Source organism: Leptidea sinapis, chromosome 3, assembly GCF_905404315.1.
Source record: "Leptidea sinapis chromosome 3, ilLepSina1.1, whole genome shotgun sequence".
Lineage (NCBI taxonomy): Eukaryota > Metazoa > Arthropoda > Insecta > Lepidoptera > Pieridae > Leptidea > Leptidea sinapis.
The window spans coordinates 11,527,227-11,554,568 of NC_066267.1; the positions used below are offsets into that span (position 1 = coordinate 11,527,227).

The 27,342-nt window shown below is 36.2% G+C and overlaps 1 protein-coding gene across 2 annotated transcripts in view; it reads left to right on the top strand.

The window, feature by feature from the left end:
* Positions 1–27,342, top strand: part of LOC126979521 (amyloid protein-binding protein 2) — a 62,907-nt gene that overhangs the window by 4,709 nt on the left and 30,856 nt on the right. For both annotated transcript variants that reach the window (XM_050828847.1, XM_050828848.1), the window contains exon 2: positions 25,278–25,391. In XM_050828847.1, the coding sequence (XP_050684804.1) occupies positions 25,278–25,391 (114 nt within the window). The remainder of the gene's footprint in view (positions 1–25,277; positions 25,392–27,342) is intronic.

Below are 27,342 nucleotides of genomic sequence, written 5' to 3' on the forward strand. Positions count from 1 at the left end.
CATCTGCATATTTACTTATAAGTTTACATTGAGCACTATCGGCTGCAAGCAAAAGTTAACATAACAGTTTGTTATTGTGGCTTCCATTCGGAATAGAAAGGTTTAATATTAATTCTACACAGGTATCGCATCGAAAGTAAGCGTGTAACGTGAATACTGATTATAATACATATCTTAACACTTACAGGATAAAAGTAGGATCAATGCTGTAGGAAATAAGACTGTTAGAAGCACGATTCATCTCAAATTGATCATAAGGGCATAACAGTGGGGTGAGGTATGAATTACGCGGAATACCTACCTACCCACTTCAACCCTTCTTCTGAAAACTGCCCGGGTACTATTTACTGTTGTTTCTGTCTGCGACTTAGAATGAGGGTGTTTTCTTTCTTTCTTCACTGATTACGTAATTTTATCCCCAACACAGATAAATAACTGACTAGTTACGTATCATAAAGCTAAGGAAAGCATTTGTCTACAGTCAATGTTAACTAATCAGAAAGAAAATGAATATGACATTAATTTCGAGAAGCGTCGGTGGCGCAATAGGTGAAACCATTGACTCTATAGATAAATAGTGCCGCTGTTATTTAAGGTTATTTTGGCGTAAATGAAACGGGTCGGATCCGTTCCCGTTAGTCGAGGCAGCCTCAGTACGTACCGTAGCATTTTTAGGTGAAGGCGAACCGGCCACGTAATTATAACAAATACCGTGTTTACTGCACCGGCGTCGCTGAGCAATAACTCACCTGTACACCTGATTAACGGTACTTACCTAGTGTGGTTAGTGCGCCAGGGTTCCTTAATTAAATTATAAAACGGACACTCACAGTGAAGCTCTCTGTTAACTACATAAAAGTTTTGAAATAATTATGATTTTTTTTTCAATTAATAATCGTTTGAGTTCCCCAGGCTAAATATTTAGTCAATTTAATCCTTTTTTTGATTGTGATGGTATAAACTCAATGCTAAGATTGATTTATTTCACATTATATTAATCAGCTGGAAGGACATATAGGGGGTACATTTTATTCCGAAATTTTTATGAGCTCCCGAGGGAGTGCGAAGATAATTTTCTGCGGCAAAAGTAGCGGGTAGCAGATCTTTTTTATTGTATCTATCTAGCGTGAAATTTTTGAATTGTTTTATGTAAGGATCCTCGCAGCTTGTAAGCAAAATAATGTGTAATTAAAGGTACTACTGGTAATAATAGTATTCCGTTGTTATTACCAGTTATAGGGTACAAGTCCGTGAAACCAACCGAGAACATTTACCAGTGGGAGGTTCCTTTGCACAGGATGGTTAGATTATCGGTAACACAATGGCGCCTTTTTATGCCAGTAATGTGTAAACATTACTGTGTTTCGGTCTGAAGGACGCCGTAGCTAGTGAAATTACTGGGCAAATGAGACTTAACATGTTATGTCTCAAGGTGACGAGCGCAAGTGTAATGCCGCTCAGAATTTTTGGGTTTCTCAAAAATCCAGTGCGGCACTGCATTGTAATGGGCATGGCGTATCAATTACCATCAGCTGAACATCCTGCTCATCTCGTCCCTTATTTTCATTTAAAAAAAAAAAACATTGTCGAACAGGGCCCGGGTGGGCAAGTTAAAGAGCATCAAGCAATTTTGTTATTACTAGAAAGTGTTATAGTATGAGAACATTGCTGCGTCAACAAACAAGTTTCAGAGACCTCGGTGAGCGACGCACACTTGCGAGAACGGTTTTGTCTTCTTTTTCTTTAAATGGGTTACTTTTAATGGGTACGAGTCGAGAAAGTTCTTGCAAAACTCGCCTGGAATGCCTGACGTCAACGTGATGCCGCTGGTATTTTAGCATTTTGACATAATCCAGAACTGCACAAAAGAGATAACAATACAGGTGACAATGGATTAGAAAGAAAGAAAGAAACATTACGTATTGGACCGCCATAATAGAGCGTAAATACCCATAATACATGCTTTATTTTGGGTATTTACGCTAAGTTAGTTTAATCTTGGCATCTGCGGAGTGACAAATAATAATTAAAGTATTAACATGTTTACATTTTACAGTTAGGGATCATCGACATATAAATAAGCCGCGATGACTCATAGGAGAGTATCGCACAAAAACCGACTACGCAGAATTATTGCACCGCTAAGTAAATCTATTGTGCTCATATTGGTTCGCTGTCTAACTGTGCTTTATTTGTCTCTCGGCAGTTCTCAAATTATGTCCTTGTAACTTGGTGGATGAGCATAGAGCTCAAGCTTATTGTGGATTTTATTTTGTTGTTCGCTCAGGTTTAGGCCGCCATATTTATATTGGAAAAATGATTACAAATTACGACGTAGGGTACAATTGAATCGAATGGCTAGTGTGCGCCACATATAGTGGGCATACTGAGCTCCAAATAACACGAGTTGAAGTCCGTATTTTTGCACAATTATGAGTTCTCTTTCCTACTCCAGTATCGGCCGTTTCGTCATTCTAGCACAATCCCGAAATCAACCCTTCACCAAGGAAGAATGGAGGCACTTACTTGAGAATCTCACTCCAAGCTTCTCCTCGTTCCGGGGCCCCGATTACCAATCCAGGCCGGCGAATTATACAAAATACGTAGCGATTGGGACTGAAGCAATGCAGTACGAATAAACTAGCACAAAAACCACATAAAACTACCAAAATTAAACAATTTTTCACACAGCACACGCGCTCGAGTCTTAACCCTTCTTCAGAGTTTTTTAAAGTCTGAAGCTTACACACAAACGTTATTATCGAATGAGGTACGTGTGCGCGCCAACTTCACATCGACTTCGAACGTCGGCCGAGGGCCTCCACTAAAGCTTAGGGAATCCTTCTTGAATTGTATATGTCAAACGGCCGAAGTAACTAGTGTTGTGTTCAACTACCAAAGCCTTCGCAGAACCAAAAATATATGAGGTGCCGCAGTCCATACAAAAATATTAAACTTTTGCGTTCGCAAATTCGATTCGGTATTTTTGCAACGTAATGAACGTCGGTAAAAGTTTTGTATAAAATGTGTGCCTAAAGAAGCCTCAAGACGGGAAACCAATGTTTGAGCAAGCATCGAAAGTCACGAATGCGTCTTGCCACCTTCAAGGATAACAGGCTTCCCGGTTATGTTAATCACACGAGAATAGCCACCGGTCAGTGTGACACTGACTACGCAGACCTATGATTAATCCGAGGCATAAATCCTACTTATAGGCATTGTGTGAATTTCTGGATTGTATAATTTCCCATTGATTAAAACAATAATTGTCGGCGTTAAAAGCAAGAGTCTATCTTTGTAAGAAATGTATTTCTATTGTAACAGAAGTTTAACATTCGTGTAAAGTTGGATTAATTTGATGTTATTATTATGAGTTGTGTACAAGGGGTTCCATATTGCTGAACCGTATTGTAATTGTTACCTGACTTACCTATTTTTGCCAAAGTGTTATGTAGCTATAGACATTTCTTAAATTTTTCGTAATTCTGAAAAGAAATCAATATCTGCATGCTTTACACGTAAATTTTTGGAATATGCTAGTCAAATAACAATTTGGAAATGTATCTATCATACTCCTAAGTCACGAATAACAGACATTCTGTCAGTGTTTGGTTCATTAGTTAGAGGAATTAAGTTGCCGTTGATTTGTAAGTACACACTCTCTTTTTTTATTCTTAAGATTTCTTTCATCGTCTTTCGTATATATATACCGTATTAACAAAATGCATATTCTAGGTTTGGTAAATTCTACCGATTGTATGGAGTTGTAAAAGGCTGTTTTGTTGCCACTGTTTGGATCGTTAACAGGAAAAGGTTGCTTGTTTATGATTTATTTATCGAGCATGCAAGAGATGCAGCCTTCCATCTCTTTTTTATTTGCGATTCTAATAAGTCATCACACTTATATCATTCTATCTAAACATATAAATAAAATTGGATTGTCTGTTTGTAATATTGAAATAACCATTTTTTACTACATGTATATGAATATATATACGGTACCAATACACTAAATTAACATTTTTTTACATATTTTGTCTGTCTGTTTGTTCCGGCTAATCTCTGAAATGGCTGGACGGATTTTGACGGGACTTTTATTGGCAGGTAATAAGGAGTAACTCAGGCTACGTTTATTTTAGAAAAATAAAGTAATGTTGCAATGTCCAAGAAACGGTCTAACTATAAAAATAATTTATATGGCAAAACAACGTTAGCCGGGTCAGCTAGTATTCAATGTGAGTTTTGATTTGCGTCAACGATGTCATAAGGTTCCATAAGCCGTAGGGCTGGCTCAACATTTTACCTCGGTCAACTGGATCGGATTACGAGCAAAACTTTCTTCTATTACTATTCAACGCGTCGTTACAGTGCTGCCAGCGAGAACTTTCTTCGGTGGGTTTCGTTGTAAACTGGTTGTGACAGTCAGTCAGTGGTGCAAGTGACGTGGCCCCTTTCGCTTTCCAAGGTGAATTTCACCTGGCTCCACGCGGAACAACTAATGCCTCTCAAATCGAAACCGTGCCGCAAATATATATTGGAATGTTTTTGGTGAATGTGTGATTTCGGTAAGCTCAGAATCATGATGAAAAACTTAATGAATAGAAAGACATATGGGAGATATTTGTCCTGCAGTTAATTGTATGTATTCTATTGCACCACTGCTAGGTGAAAGACGTTTGCCTATTTTCAAATATCTATCGATACCATCCACCGCTTGATTCGCTATTTCGCTGGATTTTTCTGGGATATATCAAAGCGTTATCAGTATCAATTGTTTAGATTTGCAGGAGCGACATCTCAAGTCAATTTCCTAATATGCAAATATTGGGGTTGAGCAGGTTATCAACTGTAAAGTGGATCCTGTAGATGAAGCCATAACCTGAGTCTTGAACAAAGCATTCAAGATCTTATAAACGATTCGTCACTCGAACAGTTGGCTCGGTTGGAAAGTGCGCTCGCAGGGAACGCGACAGGTCGCGGGTTCGACTCCCGCATCGTTCATAAAATTTTGTTTTCATTTTTATTTGTGTAATGTTTATCGTTATTATTTCTCAGTCTGAATAATAAATAGTTCTACGGCTTGACGTCGTTGTTTATCTAGATACCTTTGTGTGTGAATGAATGAAAGCAACAATCTGGTTAACAGCGAGTTGATGGCGCGGTGTCGTTTTCACTTTCGCCTGCTTACATAAACGTGATCTTTAATCAGTGTCAAGCGATGAACAGCTCATCACGAGCCATCACTACATACGAGTGATGTAGCTGTAGTTATAAATTGTGACGAGAGATTGTTATGTTTACATGCCACCAGGGAGTACCCGGATCACACATTCATGTTCTATTGACCGAAATTATTTTTATCCTCAGTTATCCACCGAAGCAGTCTTAATTTGCACCATGCTTGAAAATGTAATTGGAGTGACAATTTAAACACACTCAAACTACCGATCACATTTCCTTCTGCGGTCTTCAGTTCCAGACATGGATACTAGTGGGAGGCAACTTTGCATATGGCTGCTGGCTAGATTATGGGTACCACAATGGTGTCTATTTCTGCCGTGAAGCAGTAATGTATAAGCATTACTCTGTTTCGGTCTGAAAGGCGCCGTAGGTCAATGTCAAAATCCTGAGCGGCACTGTATTGTAATGGGCAGGACGTATTAATTACCATCACCGTATCAATTATCATTACCGTCCTGCTCGTCTTGTCCCTTATAATCATAAAAAAATACTCTCAGAATTCAGTGATACAATCCTAAGGCCGGCAGCGTGCGACACGAATTATTCATCTGGTTTTAAAAAGCGGCCTTAAAACAGAGTATCTCGTTCAATTACTATTATCTTAACGAGGAAAGAGACAAAAATAAACATTGTTAATAAAAACAAACATGAACCAGTCGTCGCTTATCAGTCACAAAGTAATGATCATCTATATATATATAATACCTAGGTACATGCACATTAAATAGGCCATTACAATAATGTGAGTCAGAACAAATATAATCATAGCGCTATCATATGTTTATCTTTCACACCAGGATGCAGCAACCTATTGTTTTCTGGAGCATCATCCTGCCAGGCGGAAGTCATTGTGAAATTAAGTATCTATTGAACACGGTAACACAATTAGGTTAAGAGCTTGCCAGTTGTTCTAAGAAGTCTCACAATCAAATCATTTCGAAAAGGATATTGCAACGGATCATATTGTGAATATCTTTTTCTTTCCAACAAAAATAATGTATGACGAGTTTATATAATTATTTTATGAAGTGGCGAGCAATCAAGAATATAAAATCGTTTTCCGAAAGTGTATTTCTTACATATTTTAATTGACTGTGCAGCAAACTACAGCCTTCTGCGCTATGGAGCCGATATTCATCGCTCAAGAGTACACTTAGTGTAAAACACAATGTAAATTTGAATAAATCATTTTTGAGAAGACAGTCTCAGGGATTCAAGAGTAGGAAGTCGAAGGTTTTCACCTCTCATGAGGTGGATTTTTTTTAAATGTTGCTCCTGATGAGATATATTTGGCAGTGAAGGTAAGTTTACCTAAGTATTTATGGATTTATTCTAAAAATGAACGTATTTATTACATAAATACTAAAAAACTACATGTTTTTCACAGGTGGTATTGATACTCGGTATAAACGGCGCTTGCAGAAGCAGTGAACTCACAAATTTGACGATTAAGGACATTGAAAGTCAAAGCCAATTATTACTAGTAAAACTTGCTAAAACAAAAACAAATATTGAGCACTCGTTTGTAGTACTAGAAGAGTTTGCACAAATAGTAAAGAAATATCAATAAATGAGACCTAGTGATGTAAAAACGGACCGTTTTTTTCTCAACTATCAGAAGAGAAAATGCTATAAACAAGTGATCGGTAAAAATAAAATCTCAGGTATGCCGAAGCAGATGGCAACATATTTGAATTTACTAAACTGTGAGCAGTATACCGAACATTGTTATAGACGAACGTCAGCAACACTTTTAGCCGATTCTGGGGCAAACATGACAAAGTTAAAAAGACATGGAGGCTGATGAAATACCAGACTCTCCTAATTTTACAAATATCCAGAACAGCCAAATTTGTAATAATATATCAAACAGCATAAACATTCCAAACAAAAATGTAACTATTAATTTCACGAATTGTCCTAATTTGACAATTAATTTTAAATAGTTACCACCAATATTCTTATATATTACCAATAAATAGTTTAGATTAACAACTAGTTTTATTTTCCTCATATTCGAAATGAAAAGTAGAGTGTTGGTAAACACTGGTAAAAGAATCAATTCCTACTCGGATTATAGTCTAAATACCTCGGGAATTGATTCTTTCGACCCTCGATTAATCAATCTACTATTCATACGGTTTTCGTTCAAACTTCGTAGATCGTCTAGACGATTACTCTAGAGTAAAAAAATCTCTTCTTATTCCACGATGTTTCAATGAATCGTGGGCGACAGTTATTTACCATTATTACACAGTGCTACCACGGACGAGTCAAAAAAGAAGGACTCCGCGCCGTGATATTAGCAAGTGAAGCACCGTTATGCTAGTGTGTGTGCGGTTACAGGGGATACTAGTTACACATTTTTTCTCCCTTAAATAATCATATATTGCCACAAATACTTATATTGTATCGTTTATACACTTTTCACAACGCACGACGGCATTTTTTAAATATTTTATTGAGACGCAAACTGATCTTGTCACAGACGATGACAATTCTCATAATGGCCGCCTATGCCGGCTATGTATTTACACGTTAATCGGCTTGTTTTGGTGCTACACTGTTATGAAAGGTGACACGGAGTCCTCATTTTTTTACTAGTCCATGAGTGCTAAAAGATTTTTATCCTCCTTTTCTATATGCGAAGAGGAAATGAGGTTCACCACAATGTCTCAATTTGTTAATATAAGTAATATTGTTGTTTCAAGCAGCTATTGAGAATTGCTTCGCGTCATCCTAACGGTGTAAGTACTAATAAAAATCATCTAAATAAATTTAAATAAAACACTGTTTTTATTTTAATTTAAATAACACACACACACAAATTTAAATAATGCATTAAAGCATTAAAACGCGAGTAAATGTAACTGTGTTTATACATTAGATTTTGGCGTAAAAGTTACATTTTTATTTTAGTTAACCCCACGTTTCAAGACCTTTCCAGAGCTCGTTTTCAGGGGAAAAAATCATCTGGCAATAATGAAAACGAAGTTGTTTGTTGTAAAGCCCTGACCGCACACCGCCATATGTTGTTCGATCTATCGCAGTTCATGTTTCCTAATTAAGCTGAATCTCGAATCTGGAGCATCTCAGTACAAAGTCCGGAGACATAAACACGCGTCGATTAGCCGCTGTATCTCGGATTCTTGACACACTTTGTCCCAATGGCGCTTGCCATTGGATACTCCTCACTACTCCCTAGTGACTTATTTTAACAGTCCGGCACACAACTTATGTATACAGTGATTTATACGATGTTTCTCATAAGATTTTTTTTGGTTTTTTTTTTATGTAAGAGGGGGCAAACGGGCAAGAGGCTCACGAAATGGGGCAACCGCCCATGGACATCCGCAACAACAGGTGTCAAGGAGATGCGTTGCCGGCCTTTAGTGGAATTTTGTAACTAAGCTTCTGTTATTTGTTAATCGACATTAATTGACTAACTATATAATGAGAGTGGAGTGTGCATATGTTTTTTTTTGCATCTACTGATCTGGGAGAAACTTGGCAGATATCATGGAATAGCGAAGGCTGATGATCGAGTATGACACAATTGATTTCTGTGACCACTTCACTATCATGTATCAGATAAAAAGAACTTTTCACTAAAATGTTCAAAATGAGGAAAGAAACGCTATTTTCAGAAAGCCTAATCTTAATGGATTGTTTTGTTAACTTCATTAGTTTATGTTAAAAAGGTAACTAGGCAGCATAAGTCTTGTTTTGTTTGTCACTAATTACGACATGATTTGCCCCTCGGTATTTAATGAGCTCTATTATGATATTATTAAATACGCAAGTCTTGCAGCAGAAGCTTGTAATTAAATATTTCTTAGGAATATTATTGTTATCAGAAGTGTATGACAAAGTTTAACGGCTCAGTTCCATTATTTGTTTGAAATACTAAGATCATTTATTTAGTTCTATAGTGACACTACATTATACATACACGACATGTATATTGCAATACCAAAATTTTAATTAGGGCGTAGCCAGCAGAGGATTAAAACAGCGTAAAATTTATGCTCTAATGTGAAGCAGAAAAACAAATGTATGACATTGTTTAAAATCGCCTAACATCTCAATAATTTTTTTATCAAGATTTATTATTTTTGTGACTGAACTTACTATATGAACACAATGGGAGCGATTTTGGGTCAAATACTAGTCGCTAAATATTTAACCACCTGAATAGACTTTCAACAATATCGAAGAATCATTAATCGGTTTGATAAGAGTTCTCAAACCTTTTTTGTTCAATGTCAGCTGTTGTTCGAGACTTATGAACCATTATTGCCTATGACCCGGTCAGCTTATCTCTGGACCTGACGTCGATGACGTCTCATCGTTGCTTTGTTAGGCTATGGTCTCCCCTTTTTTACGCCGTAGGCGACGTCTCGTTACTCCGTACGCTGCGTCATAATGATTACTATATAAATGTACTGTAGTGGTCTCTTTCGCACGTTGACGCTGTTCGCGGCATCTCAACACCGTGCACCGCGTCTCTAGTCAGCTTCACACAAAATGATGAGGTTTGATAAAGGGGAAGACGAGTTGTTGATTGAATCAGTAAAATCTCATAATGCAGTGCATGATAAAAGTGGCAAGAATCATAAAAACAATATTTATAAGCATCAATCAAAACACTACCGCACGTGACCGCTCGCGAGTACCCACTGAGCCACCTACGTTACGCCAGACGTATTGACCGCAGACGTTGTGCGTTGCCGGTTGCGCAACCAGTTGTTTGAAGCTACGGAATCGAACGTTGGCGCTAACGCCAGACGCCGCGTACGGCATAAAATAGGAGACCATAGCCTAACGGCGTGCAAAACAAGTATCACTAGGAAATTTATTAATAAATAACGATTTATTTTTTCAGTACAACAGATAGATGTAAAGTTGTTGTTTTGCGATGCTGATTATAATGATGAAAAGTCAATGAAAGAATCTGGGTTAAGTAAAAAAGTACTTATTTTACTGACAGTAGGTACTATTAAAGCGACACAAAATAACAAAACTGAAAGAACTATTAACAAAAAAGTCAAAATATAAATCGAAAACTTCAAAAATAAGCAGTGATAGCACGAAAATATCATAATGAAACTGTAAATCGTACCGACGCAGTAGGACGAGCGCGAGTGGGGGAAGGGGAACGGGAGAGGGCTTCACGTTCCAGCGAGGACCAGAGATAATGTGGCCGTGTTGTAGTTTATAACAAAATCACACTCAAATGATAACAAATTGTGTTTCTTTAAGAATGAATAATATAGCCTCGTTGACAAAAGTGTATAGCGCAAGCAGGGCACCGGGTCGCGCGCTGGCTGTTGGTCTAGCCTCGAGAAACGTCTGGCGTCCCGCGGCTGGCAGTTGGCACACATACGTGTGAACTTAGCCGTATTGAGGATTGTGGGACGGAGTGGTTTTCTCTCAGCTGCCTGACTACCTTTGTAAATACCTATTCTAAAATAAGCCATGTATCAATTACCATTAGCTGAACGTCCTGCTCGTCTCGTCCCTTATTTTCATTTAAAAAAAGACCATTGTAGCTCAAATCGAGGTTGCACCGGAGTAGCCTGAGGCATTTCCGGGACTGCAGGGCATGGCTAAGACTTACCACTATCCTGTCCCGGTAGTCGGTAAGGAGATGGAAAGTAATGGGATTGTGTTTTACACTACGTTCTTCTTATATAATTTGACAGCTAAGTGACTCGTCGCTCGGTATTTTATCGATATTATAATGAACTTTTAGTTCTTTAAAAAAAGAAAACCTAGAAATTTGTTGCTTTAGCTTTTTACCACCAGTCAAAAAGTTAAGATGCAAAATTATAGAGGCAGAGGATAGATAGAGCGTAAAGGTGAGGTTATTGTTAGAGCCAGGGCCAGTTTCCGTTTACTCCCTCTAATTAAAAGACTCAAACGGGATGAAGTTTCAAGTGAAACACGCGGCTGTGGAATACCAGACATCAACGTGATGCGGGTGGGAATATCACATTTGAGGCTCGCTGTAGCATTCTTTGGGAATCCAGGGTATTGGTTTATTGATCTTAAGGATTATCTGCTGTAACACCATCTAATGAAAGGCGTAGTGGGTAGTATAGAAACCATTTCCATTGAAAAGCACTCTGATATGAAAAATAAATTAATTAATCCATAACTAATGCTTGCGGCAATGCGGAAGCTTAACCTTTATACAGTTTGTAAGAAAACTACGCGTATTGATAACGACAAGTTGCAGAGCAAATTTATTGAAGAAAATATATTGAATTAGGCGTTACTTTGAGGAAATCCATAATTATACAAATGGTTTAAGTTTTCTTTAGTGTTAATTCCGCAGTCTCTGCCAGATTTTGGCGAGACAACATGTCCTGAGGATGCCTCGTGTAGAGGCGAAACACGTGTCGAATTGTTTTAAAAAGAAATGGTGGCGGAATTAACACTAAAGAAAACTTAAATCATTTGTGTAAGTCGCAGAGCTTTAAAAACAAGAAATTAATATTTAAAAAATTTTGATAAAATAAAAAATTAATGCCTTTTAATAGCGAAATAAAGTAGTGTGCTTTAAAAACAAGAAATCATTAGCAAAATAAGGTAGTGGGACGAATAGAAAAGCCGAGCCTTATGCAACACGCGGCCCGGCCCGGCACATACGGTAGTAATTAACACCGATAGCTCACGTTGGGGAATGTGGAAATGATTTTCAGTCACTTGTTGCAACACATAACACAACTTGAGTTACACACGACTTGATTAAAGCTTCTTGTATATATTATAAAAATATGTAAAAATCTAACCCCCTTATTCATAATAGTCTGCTAACTTAAAGCATTGCTAATTCTCACTCTTCCTTCTTCTATTGACATAAGTCAGAATGAGAAAAAACACTCCTTAGCGGCTGTTTTAAGTTAGCGGACCATTATGACTAAGAGGGTAATTATTTTCAATTAAACTTGTTTGCATATTATTATACTTAACATCAAATACACGTAAATATTTCCGTGTTAATAAAGTGTTTTATCTTCTCAACATATTAAATAATATAACTTTATTATCATATTATATAGTTGTATGAATAAGGCCCATGCCTACCTCTCCAACGTAGCCGTCCTCTAACAGTTTATTTATTTTATCAAAATACACACTATCATTACAGTATAGTCCATATCCAATGCGATAGAGGTACAGTTAACAACTATCTATCCTTGTTGTGTGCTCTCTACAATTTTTTTACCTCACCAGTTCATCGTTCTTTACGACGTCCTTTGATTTTGCCTTGCCTTGTCACATTACACAGGATTTCTTAGAACAAAAGTAGTAAATCTGATGTCCAGAGGACCCCTAGCACTACCCGAATCTGCTCATGTATGTTTTGCAATTTATCACATTTTTCTAGTTTTTCGGATTTAGTATCGAGTAATGTGCTTGATTTTTTCTTAATTACGTGAAGATGACGCTTCCTTGCATACAAAAAAAAACATATTATCATGTCATAAAAAATAATGAATTAGTATCATAATCAGTAAAAAACCCAAACCCTACACACAGACTAGTAAAAGGAATAGGACTCCGCGCCGTGATATTAGCAAGTGAAGCACCTTTATGCTAGTGTGTGTGCGGTTACGGTGTATACTAGTTACACAATTTTTTCTCGCTTAAATAATCATATATCCACAAATACTTTTATGTTATTGTTTTTACACTTTATCACAACGCACGACGGCATTTTTAAAATATTTTATTGAGACGCAAACTGATCGTCACAGACGATGACAATTCTCATAATGGCTGCCTATCGGCCTGTAGTAGTGTGAGTGTGTGCGTGGGGCTATGTATTTACACGTTAATCGGCTGTGTTAATGTTTTGGTGCTACACTGTTATGTAAGGTGACACTACATAAATTTTCCGAAGATGATGAAATAAACCAGACCAATTTAATTTAATTTTAACGTCACTTTGTTCCTTTGCCATTTATCTGTCTGGACTTGGCTTACAAATTCGACGGTATGTGTTCCAACGTGTGCTGTTTTGATCGGATTTTTTAAAATCGTGCAAACAATTGACAATTATGTTATTTGTGTAGTAAACACGCTTAAGTGACGACGGCGACAAATGCTTATCATAATAATTAGTAAAGTCATCAGCTAATGTATATATTATTTGTAGTTTTACTACAAATACACCGCCTGGCCTTGCCTGCCACAGAAGGAATGTAAACAGTATCTAAATAAAAGTGCTGTCAAGGGATGCCCGAAACAAGCGAAGCTATTGAGTATATATATAACAGCCGGTAAAAACTAAGTAATTTTAACAAAACTATTTATATTTCCGAAACAACCCGATTCTCTCGTTTTTCGTTTTGTACAGTTCCACTTTTCGTGCGCAACACCTACCGGCTACCGAGTAGGTGTATGATGGTCATTTTTACAGTATCTACCTATTAACGAGATTAATATCAACAAATCGAAGATAAGAAAATGTAAACTACTCTTATATTGCTTTAAGTGCCTGATTTTTATGTTATTCTAGTATTGTGGACTCTTTGGGTGACGTGCGCAGTGTGATGTTATCAGGGTCATATCATAATATATGTATGTTTTTCGTTGTCGTTTTGTATTGTGTTACAACACTGGTGTGGGTAGGCTATGACCATTGACATTATTTTAGATTTATCAGATCATCTCGTACTCAGTTATTGCAATAAAAAAGAAACTTACTTTTATTTTTTCAAATTTTTTTTAACCAGCCACCGTTTGCATACAATATATTTCGGTAGGAATGTTTAAATAAAAAAATTTAACGTGGCACCAAAATAGCATTTCATGAGACCCAATTTATACTTAAATAATTACTTACTTAATAATTAATTGCTTTCACAATCACAGCTAACACTATAACGTACTAAAACGTAACTCTCTAAACTTCCATCATTTGGGCTTCCCGAGAGCTTGTGCAAGTGGACCTAAAGCTTCCTCACTGGGCGCAGCATACAGGTCGTTGTCGACGGATATTGCTCGAACTTCGCCGTGAATGCTGGAGTGCCCCAAGGCTGTGTGCTGTCTCCCACGCTGTTTCTTCTGTATATCAATGATATGTTGGACACCTCCAACATTCATTGCTATGCGGATGACAGCACTGGTGATGCCGTATACACGGGCCATGCAGGTCCCTCTCGGGAAATCGTCGACCAGTGCCGGGAGAAACTTGTGTCTTCTATCGAGTCCTCTCTTGAGAAGTTCGCGGAATGGAGTAAATTGAACCTTGTCCAATTTAACCCCCAGAAGACTCAAGCTTGCGCGTTTACCACTAAAAAAACCCCATTTGTCGCATCACCGCTCTTCGACAACACTTCCCTAAAAGCCTCGCCTAGTATCGGAATACTGGGTCTCGAAATCTCGAGCGATTGCCAATTCCGTGGCCATCTGGAGGGCAAAGCCAAATTGGCTTCAAAGCAACTGGGCGTCATTAATAGAGCACGGCAATACTTCAAGCCGGCCCACATTCTAGCGCTGTACAAAGCGCAGGTCCGGCCACACATGGAGTATTGCTGTCATCTCTGGTCTGGCGCACCCCAGTATCAGCTCGATCTATTTGACCGCTTGCAACGCTGAGCAGCTCGAATTGTTGGGGACCCAGTACTCTGTGAACGGCTGGATCACTTGGCGTTGCGTAGAGACGTCGCTTCATTGTGTGTCTTCTACAGCATTTATCACGGGGAGTGTTCCGAAGAGCTGTTTTGCCTAATTCCTGCCGCCGAATTCCACCTTCACACGACACGCCACAAGTTAGGATATCATCCTCACCATCTGGATGTGTTGCGGTCCTCCACAGTGCGGTTTACAAGGAGCTTTCTTCCTCGTACTACAAAGCTGTGGAATGAACTTCCTTGTGCGGTGTTTCCGGGACGATACGACATGGGTACCTTCAAAAAAAGCGTAGTATTTTTTGATAATATTAATTTTAAAAAAACCAAAGGGGAAGTGAGTAAAATTTTACTTGCAAGATTTGATTACAGACAGACAACGGGACAGGTGAAACAAAATAAAAATGCTTGTCATAATAATAAAAATTAAAAAAAAAATAAAGAAATTAAAAAAAATCAAGACGTAACCCTAGGCTCGAACCTGGGACCTTCTGCACAAAAAGCATACGTGATATAGATCTAGTAAGTGTTAGGTTATTTTCGGAATTTCTGGATTCGGTCTCCACGCTTAAGGCCCGCGATAGAAGCTATGCAATAGCTTAAAAACGTTTTGGTAATTATTGTTCTATATCAAGAACGTGATATCACATTCACTGGCCTTATTTGAAATGGTTTTCTTAATAGTTTTTAAGGAACCGATAGCGCTTTTATGACAGACTCACTCGACGGTAGGTGGTCATCTTGCCCTTGCACATAGATTACGCGCAGTCAGTCGAGCGTGATATATCTCACGCTCGACATACTGCCCGTAATAACCTCTGAATTAACTTTACGCATGTAACGCTAAGCAAGGTTTTTTGTCAAGGTATAGGCGCAGATTCGATTCTCGCATCTTAAAAGTTGGTTTTGAATCTCTAATATCTAAAAGATGGCATTAATTATAACAGTCACCGAGGATAGGCCGGTATTAGCCGTGGTATTACAGATTTTATATTATTCTCTACTAGCGAATTATAGTAGCGACTTTTAATATTCTATAACAAAAAGTCGGTGCTAACATAATTTGCAGTGTTTTGTTATAAATGATTATTAACATGGCTTGATGATTCTGTAGGTCGTTGAACCGCACTACTCTGTGGCATTAGGTCAAGGGGAGGTCGACGTGAGCACACGTGCGAAGATAAACCGTATCAAGTGTATTTAAGTGTCATTTTCCCAGTGTAACAATTAAAAACTTTGTCTAATTTAATTTATTTAGTTACTTTTTTATCGTTGCACGGCAAAGGGGCTGTATTCAAGTGTGTGCATAGCATTTTATTTCACACCTACATCGACGTGTTTATTTCTTACTTTTAATTGATTTAAGTGGTAGTGAGAAATTAAACAATGCCAGTGAAAAATCAATATCGCAAGTGATAATAATTACTAAACATACCACTTATGTTGTTGTTTTCCCGCCAAACAATATTTTGTTAGTCTGTGGTTTTGACAGTTGACGTTGTCTATTTTGCTAGGTTATTAATAACCTAAGTATATTTTTATGAGAAAAAAGGTTTATGATGTATTTTGTAAACACATTTATACTTTTATAAACATTTTTTGGACTTCTTACTTCTGTTATTCATACATGGAGTAGGTACAAAGTTGCACTTGAACAATGGAATACATAACTATTTTATAAAAGAAAAAATAACTGAGGGAGCTCAGAATATATATACCTACCCTCAGAAATAAGAAATGCCAAAACCTTAACTTATACTTAATAATTATGAAACGTTGCAATAACATAAGTTTTTTATCTTTTATATAAGTATTTGCCTATCATTGTAATGCATTTTAAACCTACCAAAATCATTGTTTGTAAGTACCTACCTTAATTGTTAAAAATGTTAATTTCTCAAGTAAGTGGCAATAGGTTTAATGAGAATATAGTTAGTTAAACTTAACTAACAATTTATCTATGGACTAAAACTATAAGATGAAAATATTATATCACATGGAGTAGCAATTTGTAGAATCAAGTACCAATTTAGTATGTTATATCATAATGAAGCCATTGAAACAAATAAAAGGTACTATTAAATAATTTAGAAAATCTAAAAGTTCACACCTCGCATTAAAAAGAAAACCAGATGATTGTAGTATTCCACTAACTGCTAGATGGCGGTATAAATAAAATATCGAATTTTGTTAATCGCGTAGTCAAAGAATATTACTTATAATATATAATAGTACAAGTAGTTAGGTCGCGGTCGTTTAGATTTTTGTCAAAGCAGTGCTGTTAGAGGATATCGATAAATATCTATAATTTAGTGTAATAAAAAAATAATAATAAAATCATGATTCTGAAAATAAATGGAGACTTACATATTCAGAAAGTTTTATTTCGTTGCGCATATTTTTCTGAAACGTGAAGGCGAGTGCACAGACTGACAGCCGGACTAATAATTTTATTTGTAAATAGACCAAGATCGATCATTTTTGAAATAAAAAAAAAATTGTAGGATGAAACCCATTGGAAAAGAAAGAGAATATTACAAAAATGAAACAAAAATAAATAATGGGAGATCTGGGGTCGGGAAGTGGAAAAAAAGAGGGGGGGATATAATGGTGATAAACGAAATATCGATTTCCGGCGAGACCACGACCCTATGGAAAAATTTTAAATAAGCAAAGTTGTATATATAGTAAAAACATTTACACTTAAATGACTTGCACTTTTTCATATTACCTCAAGATTTATGTGAAAAATTCAAATAACCAAGTTTATTGCTTTTTTATTTTTATCTTTTTCAATTTAATAAAAAAAATACACTGAATTTATACTTTAATATAAGTATTTATCAAGTTTCCAAAAAATAGCTTTTTTAGAAACTTTTTAATCTACCTGCTGAGTAGGTAGGTACTTAATCTCATAAAATTCTGTATAACTAGCACTGAGCCATGTTTAAAGAAAAATTAATTTAGTAATTAATGAATAATTATGCGGTTGGAATTTGTAGAATATTTACATGCTTAATTATCTTATTAATTTAAATAATTCTAATTCATTTAATTGGCTGCGCAGAAAATACATGAATATCTGTAATTAATAATTATACTAAATGGGATCTACAAATTCAATCTATAAGTAAGTATACTAAATGGGATATACAAATTCAATCTATAAGTAATTATACTAAATGGGATCTACAAATTCAATCTATAAGTAATTATACTAAATGGGATCTACAAATTCAATCTATAAGTAATTATACTAAATGGGATCTACAAATTCAATCTATAAGTAATTATACTAAATCGGATCTACAAATTTAATCTATAAGTAATTATACTAAATGGGATCTACAAATTCAATCTATAAGTAATTATACTAAATGGGATCTACAAATTCAATCTATAAGTAATTATACTAAATGGGATCTACAAATTCAATCTATAAGTAATTATACTAAATGGGATCTACAAATTCAATCTATAAGTAATTATACTAAATGGGATCTACAAATTCAATCTATAAGTAATTATACTAAATGGGATCTACAAATTCAATCTATAAGTAATTATACTAAATGGGATCTACAAATTCAGTCTATAAGTAATTATACTAAATGGGATCTACAAATTCAATCTATAAGTAATTATACTAAATGGGATCTACAAATTCAGTCTATAAGTAATTATACTAAATGGGATCTACAAATTCAATCAAGATACAAATTCAAATATATTTATCCAAAAAAGGATCTGATACCACTTATTGAACGCCAAAAACTACCACCCATTCCAAAAAGTATGCCTCAGACCTGAGAAAAATGGGCGCAACACACTCGGCAGCCTTCTTTTTTTTTCATAAAAAATATATATCTTATTATTTAATAGCCTGAGGCCGGTCGCTCCATTCCCCATCTGTGGTATCATTACGAAAGTCATTTATGTTAAAGACAATTCTTTTGAATATCGTAATTAATACATTTGTTTTGAAATTATTCTGGAACGTTATTGTAAAAGCATAAACATCGCTCCACAAAAGACTTACCCCCTTATTCATAATGGTCCGCTAACTTTAAACAGCCGCTAAGGAGTGTTTTTTCTCATTCTCACTTAGGTCAATAGAAGAAGACAGAGTGAGCATTAGCAATGCTTTAAGTCAGGAGACTATTATGAATAAGGGGGTTACTAACTCGACTTAGCCGACCATTTACCGTATAATGTAAAAATCTCAGTTGGTAATTGGTAATTGCCGATGAGAAGCAACAATTTTTGTCGAAAAAACTTGTTTAGATAATTTATTATAACGCTTGTTGAACAATGGTGCGTGTTATACAGACTAAAACAAAATCACCCAAATCTTAGCGATTCACCGACCTTGGGCCAGCTCAGTGACTGACGTTGTCGTGTACCCCAATATGGTATCTATTGTCGAATGCGATACATTTCATAATGCCTTGTGTGTTTGCGGAACAGCTGTTTATCACATCGCTCACATGTTTTGAATCCCAAATGTGAACAATGGCATGGAGTATGATATATTATGATACTAGGTGATATTGACTTATTATTAAATGTTCGAACGTATTTTAACTTATAGGTATCTATTTATTATATTTTTTTTAATTCGCTTTAGTACGATTTACGACTCATCTGTGTAATTAATTTAATATTCAAGTTTATCTTTCTTAATCTATCGCGCCTCGTTTACACTGGAAAGGATAGATTATGTTACAATGATTTTTGATTCGTCTCTTCGCATTTCCCATCGCGAACCCAACATATTCCTATTGGCTTACTTTCTTCTCTTTACGTGATCTGAAGAAGCGTTCCTTATTCGATCCTATTATTGTTTTCGTGTAAGGTCGTGTTTCCTTCTCTTACAATTTCTCGTTGTAAGTAAATTCGTTAAATCTCAGTCAACAGTTAAAATAAGTCCAATAATTAGCAACGGCGTTGATGAAAGTATCTATTGGACTATTGGCCGTGTATCGTTTGTTATGTAACACCCGGCACGTTCTGACTTCTGATGGCCCACATCGATTGGCCGACATTGAGCCCTACCTACGCTATTCACGTGCCCTACAAGTTACAACAGATACTATAACTATAAAATCTTTACCGTGAATTGCCAGATAAGTGCTTCACTAAACATCAGGAGTCTTTTTACACGCCTTTTATTAGCTTCACCTGTTTGTATATTTGTTTGTAACCGACTCATTTGGGCGCGATTTTGACCCACTTTAAACGGCCAGATTTCGTTCAACCATACGTAGATTTATCGAGGACCGATGACAATACATTAATTCGATAAAATTATTCTATTTTTCAATTTGAAATATAAGTTTTTTGTTAATTTTAAATAAATTTTCATTAATCGTCGATAAGGCAAAAAATGATGTTTATTTTTAATTTCAATTATTATCTTTAACTGATTTTCGAATTTCGAATACCAGAGAGAATTTTCGCCAACGAATAAAAAATAATTTAAAGTATTAGAATATAAACTAACTACGCTATAACTGTGCCCTGCCCTAGTCACTTTTCCTCTATTATCCGGCTGTGACCTGTGTATCCGGTGCTGCCAAAGCAAGTCGTCCGGATCATACTGAGGAAGATTCATTTCTGTAAAACGGATCATACTGAGGAAGATTCATTTCTGTAAAATGTTGGCAATACGCCAACCAATTAATTAAGATACGAAATAATTAACGACGACCGATATAGCCGAATGGTTAGTGACCCTGACTACTAAGCTAGAGGTCCCGGGTGGGAATCCCGGTAAGTGCATTAAATATATGATGAATATGGATGTTTGTTTCCGAGTCATGGATATTTATATGTATTTTTAAGTAAGTATATTGTATTAAATATATTATTGTCTTGTACCCATAGTACAGGCTATGCCTAGTTTGGGGCAAGATAATTTGTGTAAAAGTGTGTCAATAAAACATGTTCTTATAATTTGACTATAATAGTTAAGAATAATATTCTAATTGGAATTGAATATATTATATCTGTTCAGCACGGTGTATACACGTATCCATGTACCTACGCGTGAGCGGTCACGTTTTCATTATAAAACAAAAATATATTTAAATCAAACAAAGTAAATATAGTATTTGGAAAAGTTCCAATATAATATGCATAACTATTGTAGAGGAGAATTTTAAATAGGTAAATATCAGTCGATGGTTTGTTTTTCGTGACGAAATTGTGAGACCAGGTTGGACAAGTGTATTGAAATCCTGGGAAAAATTAACCGCATGACGTTCACACACTGCTATTTAAAGGCCCCAAACTACCTCATACTAAAACAGTATACCTACTCAACGTTTAATCGAGTCTAATTCTTATAATATATAATAATATTGACACACTTTTTACACAAATTGTCTTGCCCCAAGTTAAGCATATATAGCCTGTGTTATGGGTTACAAGACAATGATATATTTAATACAATATACTTACTTAAAAATACATATAAATATCCATGACTCGGAAACAAACATCCATATTCATCATATATTTAATGCACTTACCGGGATTCCCACCCGGGACCTCTAGCTTAGTAGTCAGGGTCACTAACCATTCGGCTATATCGGTCGTCGTTAATTATTTCGTAACTTACAATATACTTACTTACTTAAACATACATAAACTCATATATACATACATAAATACATTTAAACATCCATGACTCGGAAACAAACATCCATATTACATCTTATAAATTTTACTTTATAATATTTTACTGCGGGGGTAAACATCGGTCCAATGCTGAGTCAACTGAGTATTATATGCAGCCATTGAAAACTAATTTTTAGCGCATATAATATAATAATTATGTATCTTTTCGCTTTACATCATTCTATAATAATATATCGTTCCATTGAATGTTTTTTTTTCTTTTTTTTATGAAAATAAGGGACGAGGCGGCCAGGACGTTCAGCTGATGGTAATTAATACGCCATGCCCCAATGCCTAGTAATTTCACTAGCTACGGTGCCCTTCAGACTGAAACACATTAATGTTTACACATTACTGCTTCACGGCAGAAATAGGCGCCGTTGTGGTACCCATAATCTAGCCGGCCTCCTGTGCAAAGGAGCCTCTCACTGGTCCTAATGTCTTGTTTTGTTATTTCATCAGTACGGAACTGGGGACATACTTATTCAAAACAAAACTATTTATCGACGCGACGTATTGAATATGAAATGAACATAAATAAATATATTCATATACTTTTCCGAGAATTATTATCAACATTATTTTGTCAACTTGGGGTTTTAACGTGTTGATCTGAATGGAATATTATGTACACATTAAATGGAGTGATTGATTATATTGCTCACCACGAGTGTGGAAGTTTCCATTCGCTTACTTTTGTTAAATATTATTAGTACAACTAATATGAGTGGCAGATAATTAGATAATTAAAATTTTTGTATATCTCACTATTCGTAAACTTTGGATTATCAAATATGTAATTTACTACCACCATTTTCAAAAAGGTTGAACTCTCTCTAGCGAGAATATTTTGTTATAATATATTGTAGTGGTGTAGAAAACATATTTTTTTCTTTACTTTAGGGAACACTATAATACAGTTATTATAATGTTGCCCCACTTGCATTACAATCTAGCCTTAACTTAGACAAATAAGTAATTCTACTTTAACTTATAAGAATGTGTCCATTAACACATTTCTGAATGTCTCTATTAAGGGGAAGTCACTTTGTACACGTGTCTTTTATAATGTCACTATTTTTATATTGTATTACACTAACTGCCTTATAATAAAACGCTTTTCGAAGGTATAAAGCTATATTAGTTAAAACGTGTTATAGGCCTATCGAACGTTCGATAAAATTCCTTATTCATATTCGTTAGATAAATCTTCCATAACTAATACGTCTCTATAGTAAAAATATGATTTTAACTAATGAACGAGGAACTGTCAATGGAAATAGACATCTTTTCAATGTCAATGGTATGTCAGTTGTCCAAAGTCGATGTCAAAATAATTTCAAACTTCAAAAATCAAAGTTTTGAAGTCTGTCGGTTGTCAATCTATGACGGATTTCCAACAACTTAGAGCGGGAAGTTATTTATCACATTATTTAACGAACAGCTGATCGATGTCGGTCATGTTTTTTTTGCGTTCGAGTACTTAGAATAGGTATAAAGAAGGGTCCTGGCTACTATAAGTCACGTCAGCTTTATCGAAGAGATAATGAGCGTTTTAGCTCTAATATGCGATTATGAATACCATTTTTTAACAAGCGTATATTATTAGCGATGTTTTAAATCTCCGCTAAGTGATTATGAATAAGACAGTAATTCACTAGCACTACACCAACTCAAAAGGTATTGTTCGTTTTAGTCTTCTTACTATATCAGTGTTGTCAAGGAGCTGGATTTCCTCGACAGTTCACGTGATGGTGGTGAAGTCTATGTTGATGAGCTTAATCCTATATTTGGAATACTTTGTCAATGAACTCAAAGAAATCATAGAAATAAAATTGTATCACATACGAATAGTTTTGCAATTCCTGTGAAAAGTGTTTGATGTTTGCGAACTTCAACTTTTTTTTTATTTAAGTACTTGAATTAAGTACCTATGACACTAAATATGTATACAATTTACTTCTTGGAAAAAGCTTGCGTAAAGCTCTTTCAATTTTTATAATTCTAGCTTCAGACGCTCTATGAAGTGTTCTATATTAGTGACATAATTTTTTTACATATTTACATAAAACAAAAGGAAAATCATTCTGTCGAATTCAAATAACTATTTGGTAAGCCGTTGACATCAATAAAGACAATTAACTCCTCAATAGAAGCCGTGTGGCGCGCAACTTAGTATCAATTATAATTACTTAACACTTTTGATAATCGTCTTGCAATATAGATTTGTAGAGAAGCAAGAATATTATCAGGAATATAATATGTAAATATATTATTATATATTATACCATTATCTCGTTTGAAGTATCTTATTGTTATAGATGCTACAGTTTTTGTTTAAATTAATAGTTTATTATATATGTATTATAATTAACTCGCACGTGAACGTGACAGAGTGAACAATGGAGTCGTTTCGTTATTCCCAAAACAGTTTTTAGGTATAGGTTCTTTGCGTTAAGATTTCGTCTATTTCGTTTATTTCCCATATTCAATTTAAACTATGTATGTGTACAGACCTATCGGTCTGCTGGGCGTTTTACGGCGCTTATTTCTGCCGTGATGCTGTAATGTGTAAGCATTACTGTGTTTCGGTCTGAAGGGCGCCGGAGCTAGTGAAATTACTGGGCAAATGAGACTTAACATCCTACGTCTCAAGGTGACGAGCGCAATTGTAGTGCCGCTCAGAATTTTTGGGTTTTTCAAGAATCCTGAACGTCATCATAATGGGCAGGGCGTATCAATTACCATCAGCTGAAGGTCCTGCTTGTCTCGTCCCTTATTTTCATACAAAACACTTACATGAGTAAGTTACATTAATATTCTGCAATTATCAGTCACACGACACATTAAAGAATATAAGTTATACATGCACCTATACAAATGTTGTATTATCCGGTGTGCCTTCTGAGCATAAAAACAAAACGTAGGTTGTGGTGTGTTGACAAAGATTACAAATTGCATCATACTTGTAATAAATAGCTACGTTCAGACACCGTCGCCAAGTATAGAACGGTCACGCCACATCTATTTCCAGGTACGACATAGGCTTTATCAAAAAAGTTGCCCTGCTGCTCAAACACCGTAAACCTTCATTTAGTTTTTTCTGGTGTTGCAACTTGCAGACCAAACCAGTAGGGGGCTGCTTTGCACAGGATGCCGGCTAGATTATTGTTACCACAACGGCGCCTATATCTGCCGTGAAGCAGTTATGTTATGAGACTTGACATCTTATGTCTCAAGGTGACGAGCGTAATTGTAGTGACCCTCAGATTTTTTTTGGGTTTTTCAAGAATCCTGAGTGGCACTGCATTGTAATGGGTAGGGCGTATAAATTACCATCAGCTGAACGACCTGCTCGTCTCGTCCCTTATTTTCATAAAAAAAAATCAATACTGTTTAATAGCTTTTTATGAATTTTATTATTATTATTTTAATAACTTCTTATGAAATAGTTTATATTATTTAAACATGACTCATATATTTGATGCAGCACCTTACAAACTAATGTGTTATGTATATTACAGCCATTGTAAAATACTCTATTTGATAGAAAGGTCCACTACGTTGAGTTTCTTATATTATGTTCTTCTCACGAGTTCAAATTTTTACGAACATAATATGGTAAAGTCATTAATTTCGACGATTCAAAAGCGCTTAGTTTACGCCTGATTGAATAAAGTTAACTTTGAGTAACAGTTCACGTTATTGCAGATGCTCCAGGAGAAGAGACTGTGTATCCTGGGTGCGGAACTGACCGAGTTGGATATCTTCGAGAGGCTGTTGCGGTTTTCCGGGGCACAGTTGCGTTTGTTGCAATGTTTCCAGGTGAGGTTTTACTCTATGACATTGCTAATGAACACCTAAGTAGGGTTGCCACGTGCAGGAGGTGTCATCTAAAGCCACCCGGGCACTCATGATCTGCAGACGTTTAGCTGGAAGGAACTGGGGCTTTCCCCCGGAATCCTTCGTGAAATGTATCTATTGGTGGCTAGGCCCATTATCACATACGGTTGTGTGGTGTGTGCGTAGCGGTGAAACTATGCCTTACAAAACTGCAAAGGCTAGCATGCGTCTGTGTTACAGGCGCTATGAAATCCTGCCCAGCAGCAGCCATGGAGGTGATATTAGATCTTCCACCTCTGCATATTGCAGTTACAACTGCTGCCAGAATGGCTATAATAAGATTTAAAAAAAACGGGATTAGAACGTGTGTTTAAGCTATTGGCAAAGGCCACACACACCTGGTTTATGCCACAAGACAAAATTCCCCCAATATTTTGCTTTGAGCGGAAACTCAGGCTAAATATCAGCAACAAGGAAGACTACTGCGATACCACGGTAAACCTAAATAGTCATACCATAAAGTGGTACAGGGGTGGCCCCAGGACTGAAGGCGGTACCGGTGTTGGAGTTTTCGGCCCAGCAATCAATTACCATGAAGCCTTAAGTAGCAACTATATACCAGGCGAAAGCATATGCACTAGACAGGTGCCTACAAATCAACCTCGACAGGAATTACCAGTCAAGGAACATTGCCATAATTTCTGATAGCTAAGCAGCTTACACGCATCTTTACACGTTACACGCATCCACGTTAGTGAGGTGGGTGAGTATATGGTGGCAAAACGCATACGGTATAACATGCTGTCTTTAATATTGTTGTTAAGTCTGACGACCGTGTTTAGTGACCCTGCCTACTGAGCTAGAGGTCCCGGGTTCGAATCCCGGTAAGTGCAATCATTTATATATTGAATGTTTGTTTAAGAGTCATTAATGTTTATATGTTTTTATGTTAAATATATCGTTGTCTTGTACCCACGGTACCTACAGGCTATGCCTTGTTTGTGGCAAGATAATTTGTCTAAGAGTGTGTCAATAGTATTATTAATTTATTTTTATAACACGAATTATATTGCGCCCGCGGTCTATCGAGGGTTGAAGTTGCTCTAACCATGCTCAAAACAACAATGAGTAGTAAAACATTAGTTAAATGTCAGTGTCATGGATACAATATAATCTATCATGACGAATGTGAACTGCACCGCGACAGGTAACAGTACATAGGACGACCGGTAGGCTTGACACAATTAACCACTGGACCCGTAACCAGTGCGGTGGGGCCCTTTCTAGCTACGTACTGAGCCTAATAGCCTCAGTAAGCCATATGGCGTTGTCAGTACGACGCGAGATCTCTAAGTGAAACATTATCACAAAAATGGGTAAACACGCTATTTAATTTTATTAAAATAATAGCGGACCATCATAAAATGTGTTTTTTCACAGGTTTTAGTACAATTCAGAAAATTTCTCATTTGACAGTAGTAGATGTAGTCACTCCTGCACTCGCGAAAATTGTAAGATTGTGGTGGTTCCATACGTTATTGTTGAGTTTCATGTCCTGTGGCTAATTCGTTGATACCGGCAAGCGATCATATGAACCGTCGACAGCCTTGAGTTTGCCTTATTTATATTATAGAGTAGGCCATTCAATTGTACCGGCCAAAATATTATCAATACTAATAAATGGAGAGCAGGGTTTTTCGTTCGGTCAAACTACTGAACCGATCGGAGTAGTACTTATATCATTAGATGCAGCGTGTTTCGTATGTTAGTGATTATTTATCCGGAACCTATTTTTTTTTGAGTTTCAATGAGCGGGGTACATTATTTAAAAAGCGGCCCAGTGCGAGTCGGACTCGCCCATGAAGGGTTCCGTAGCAGCAAGTAACATAAAAGTTATATAGAAAGGAAACTAATGTTAAAATATTTAAATGGA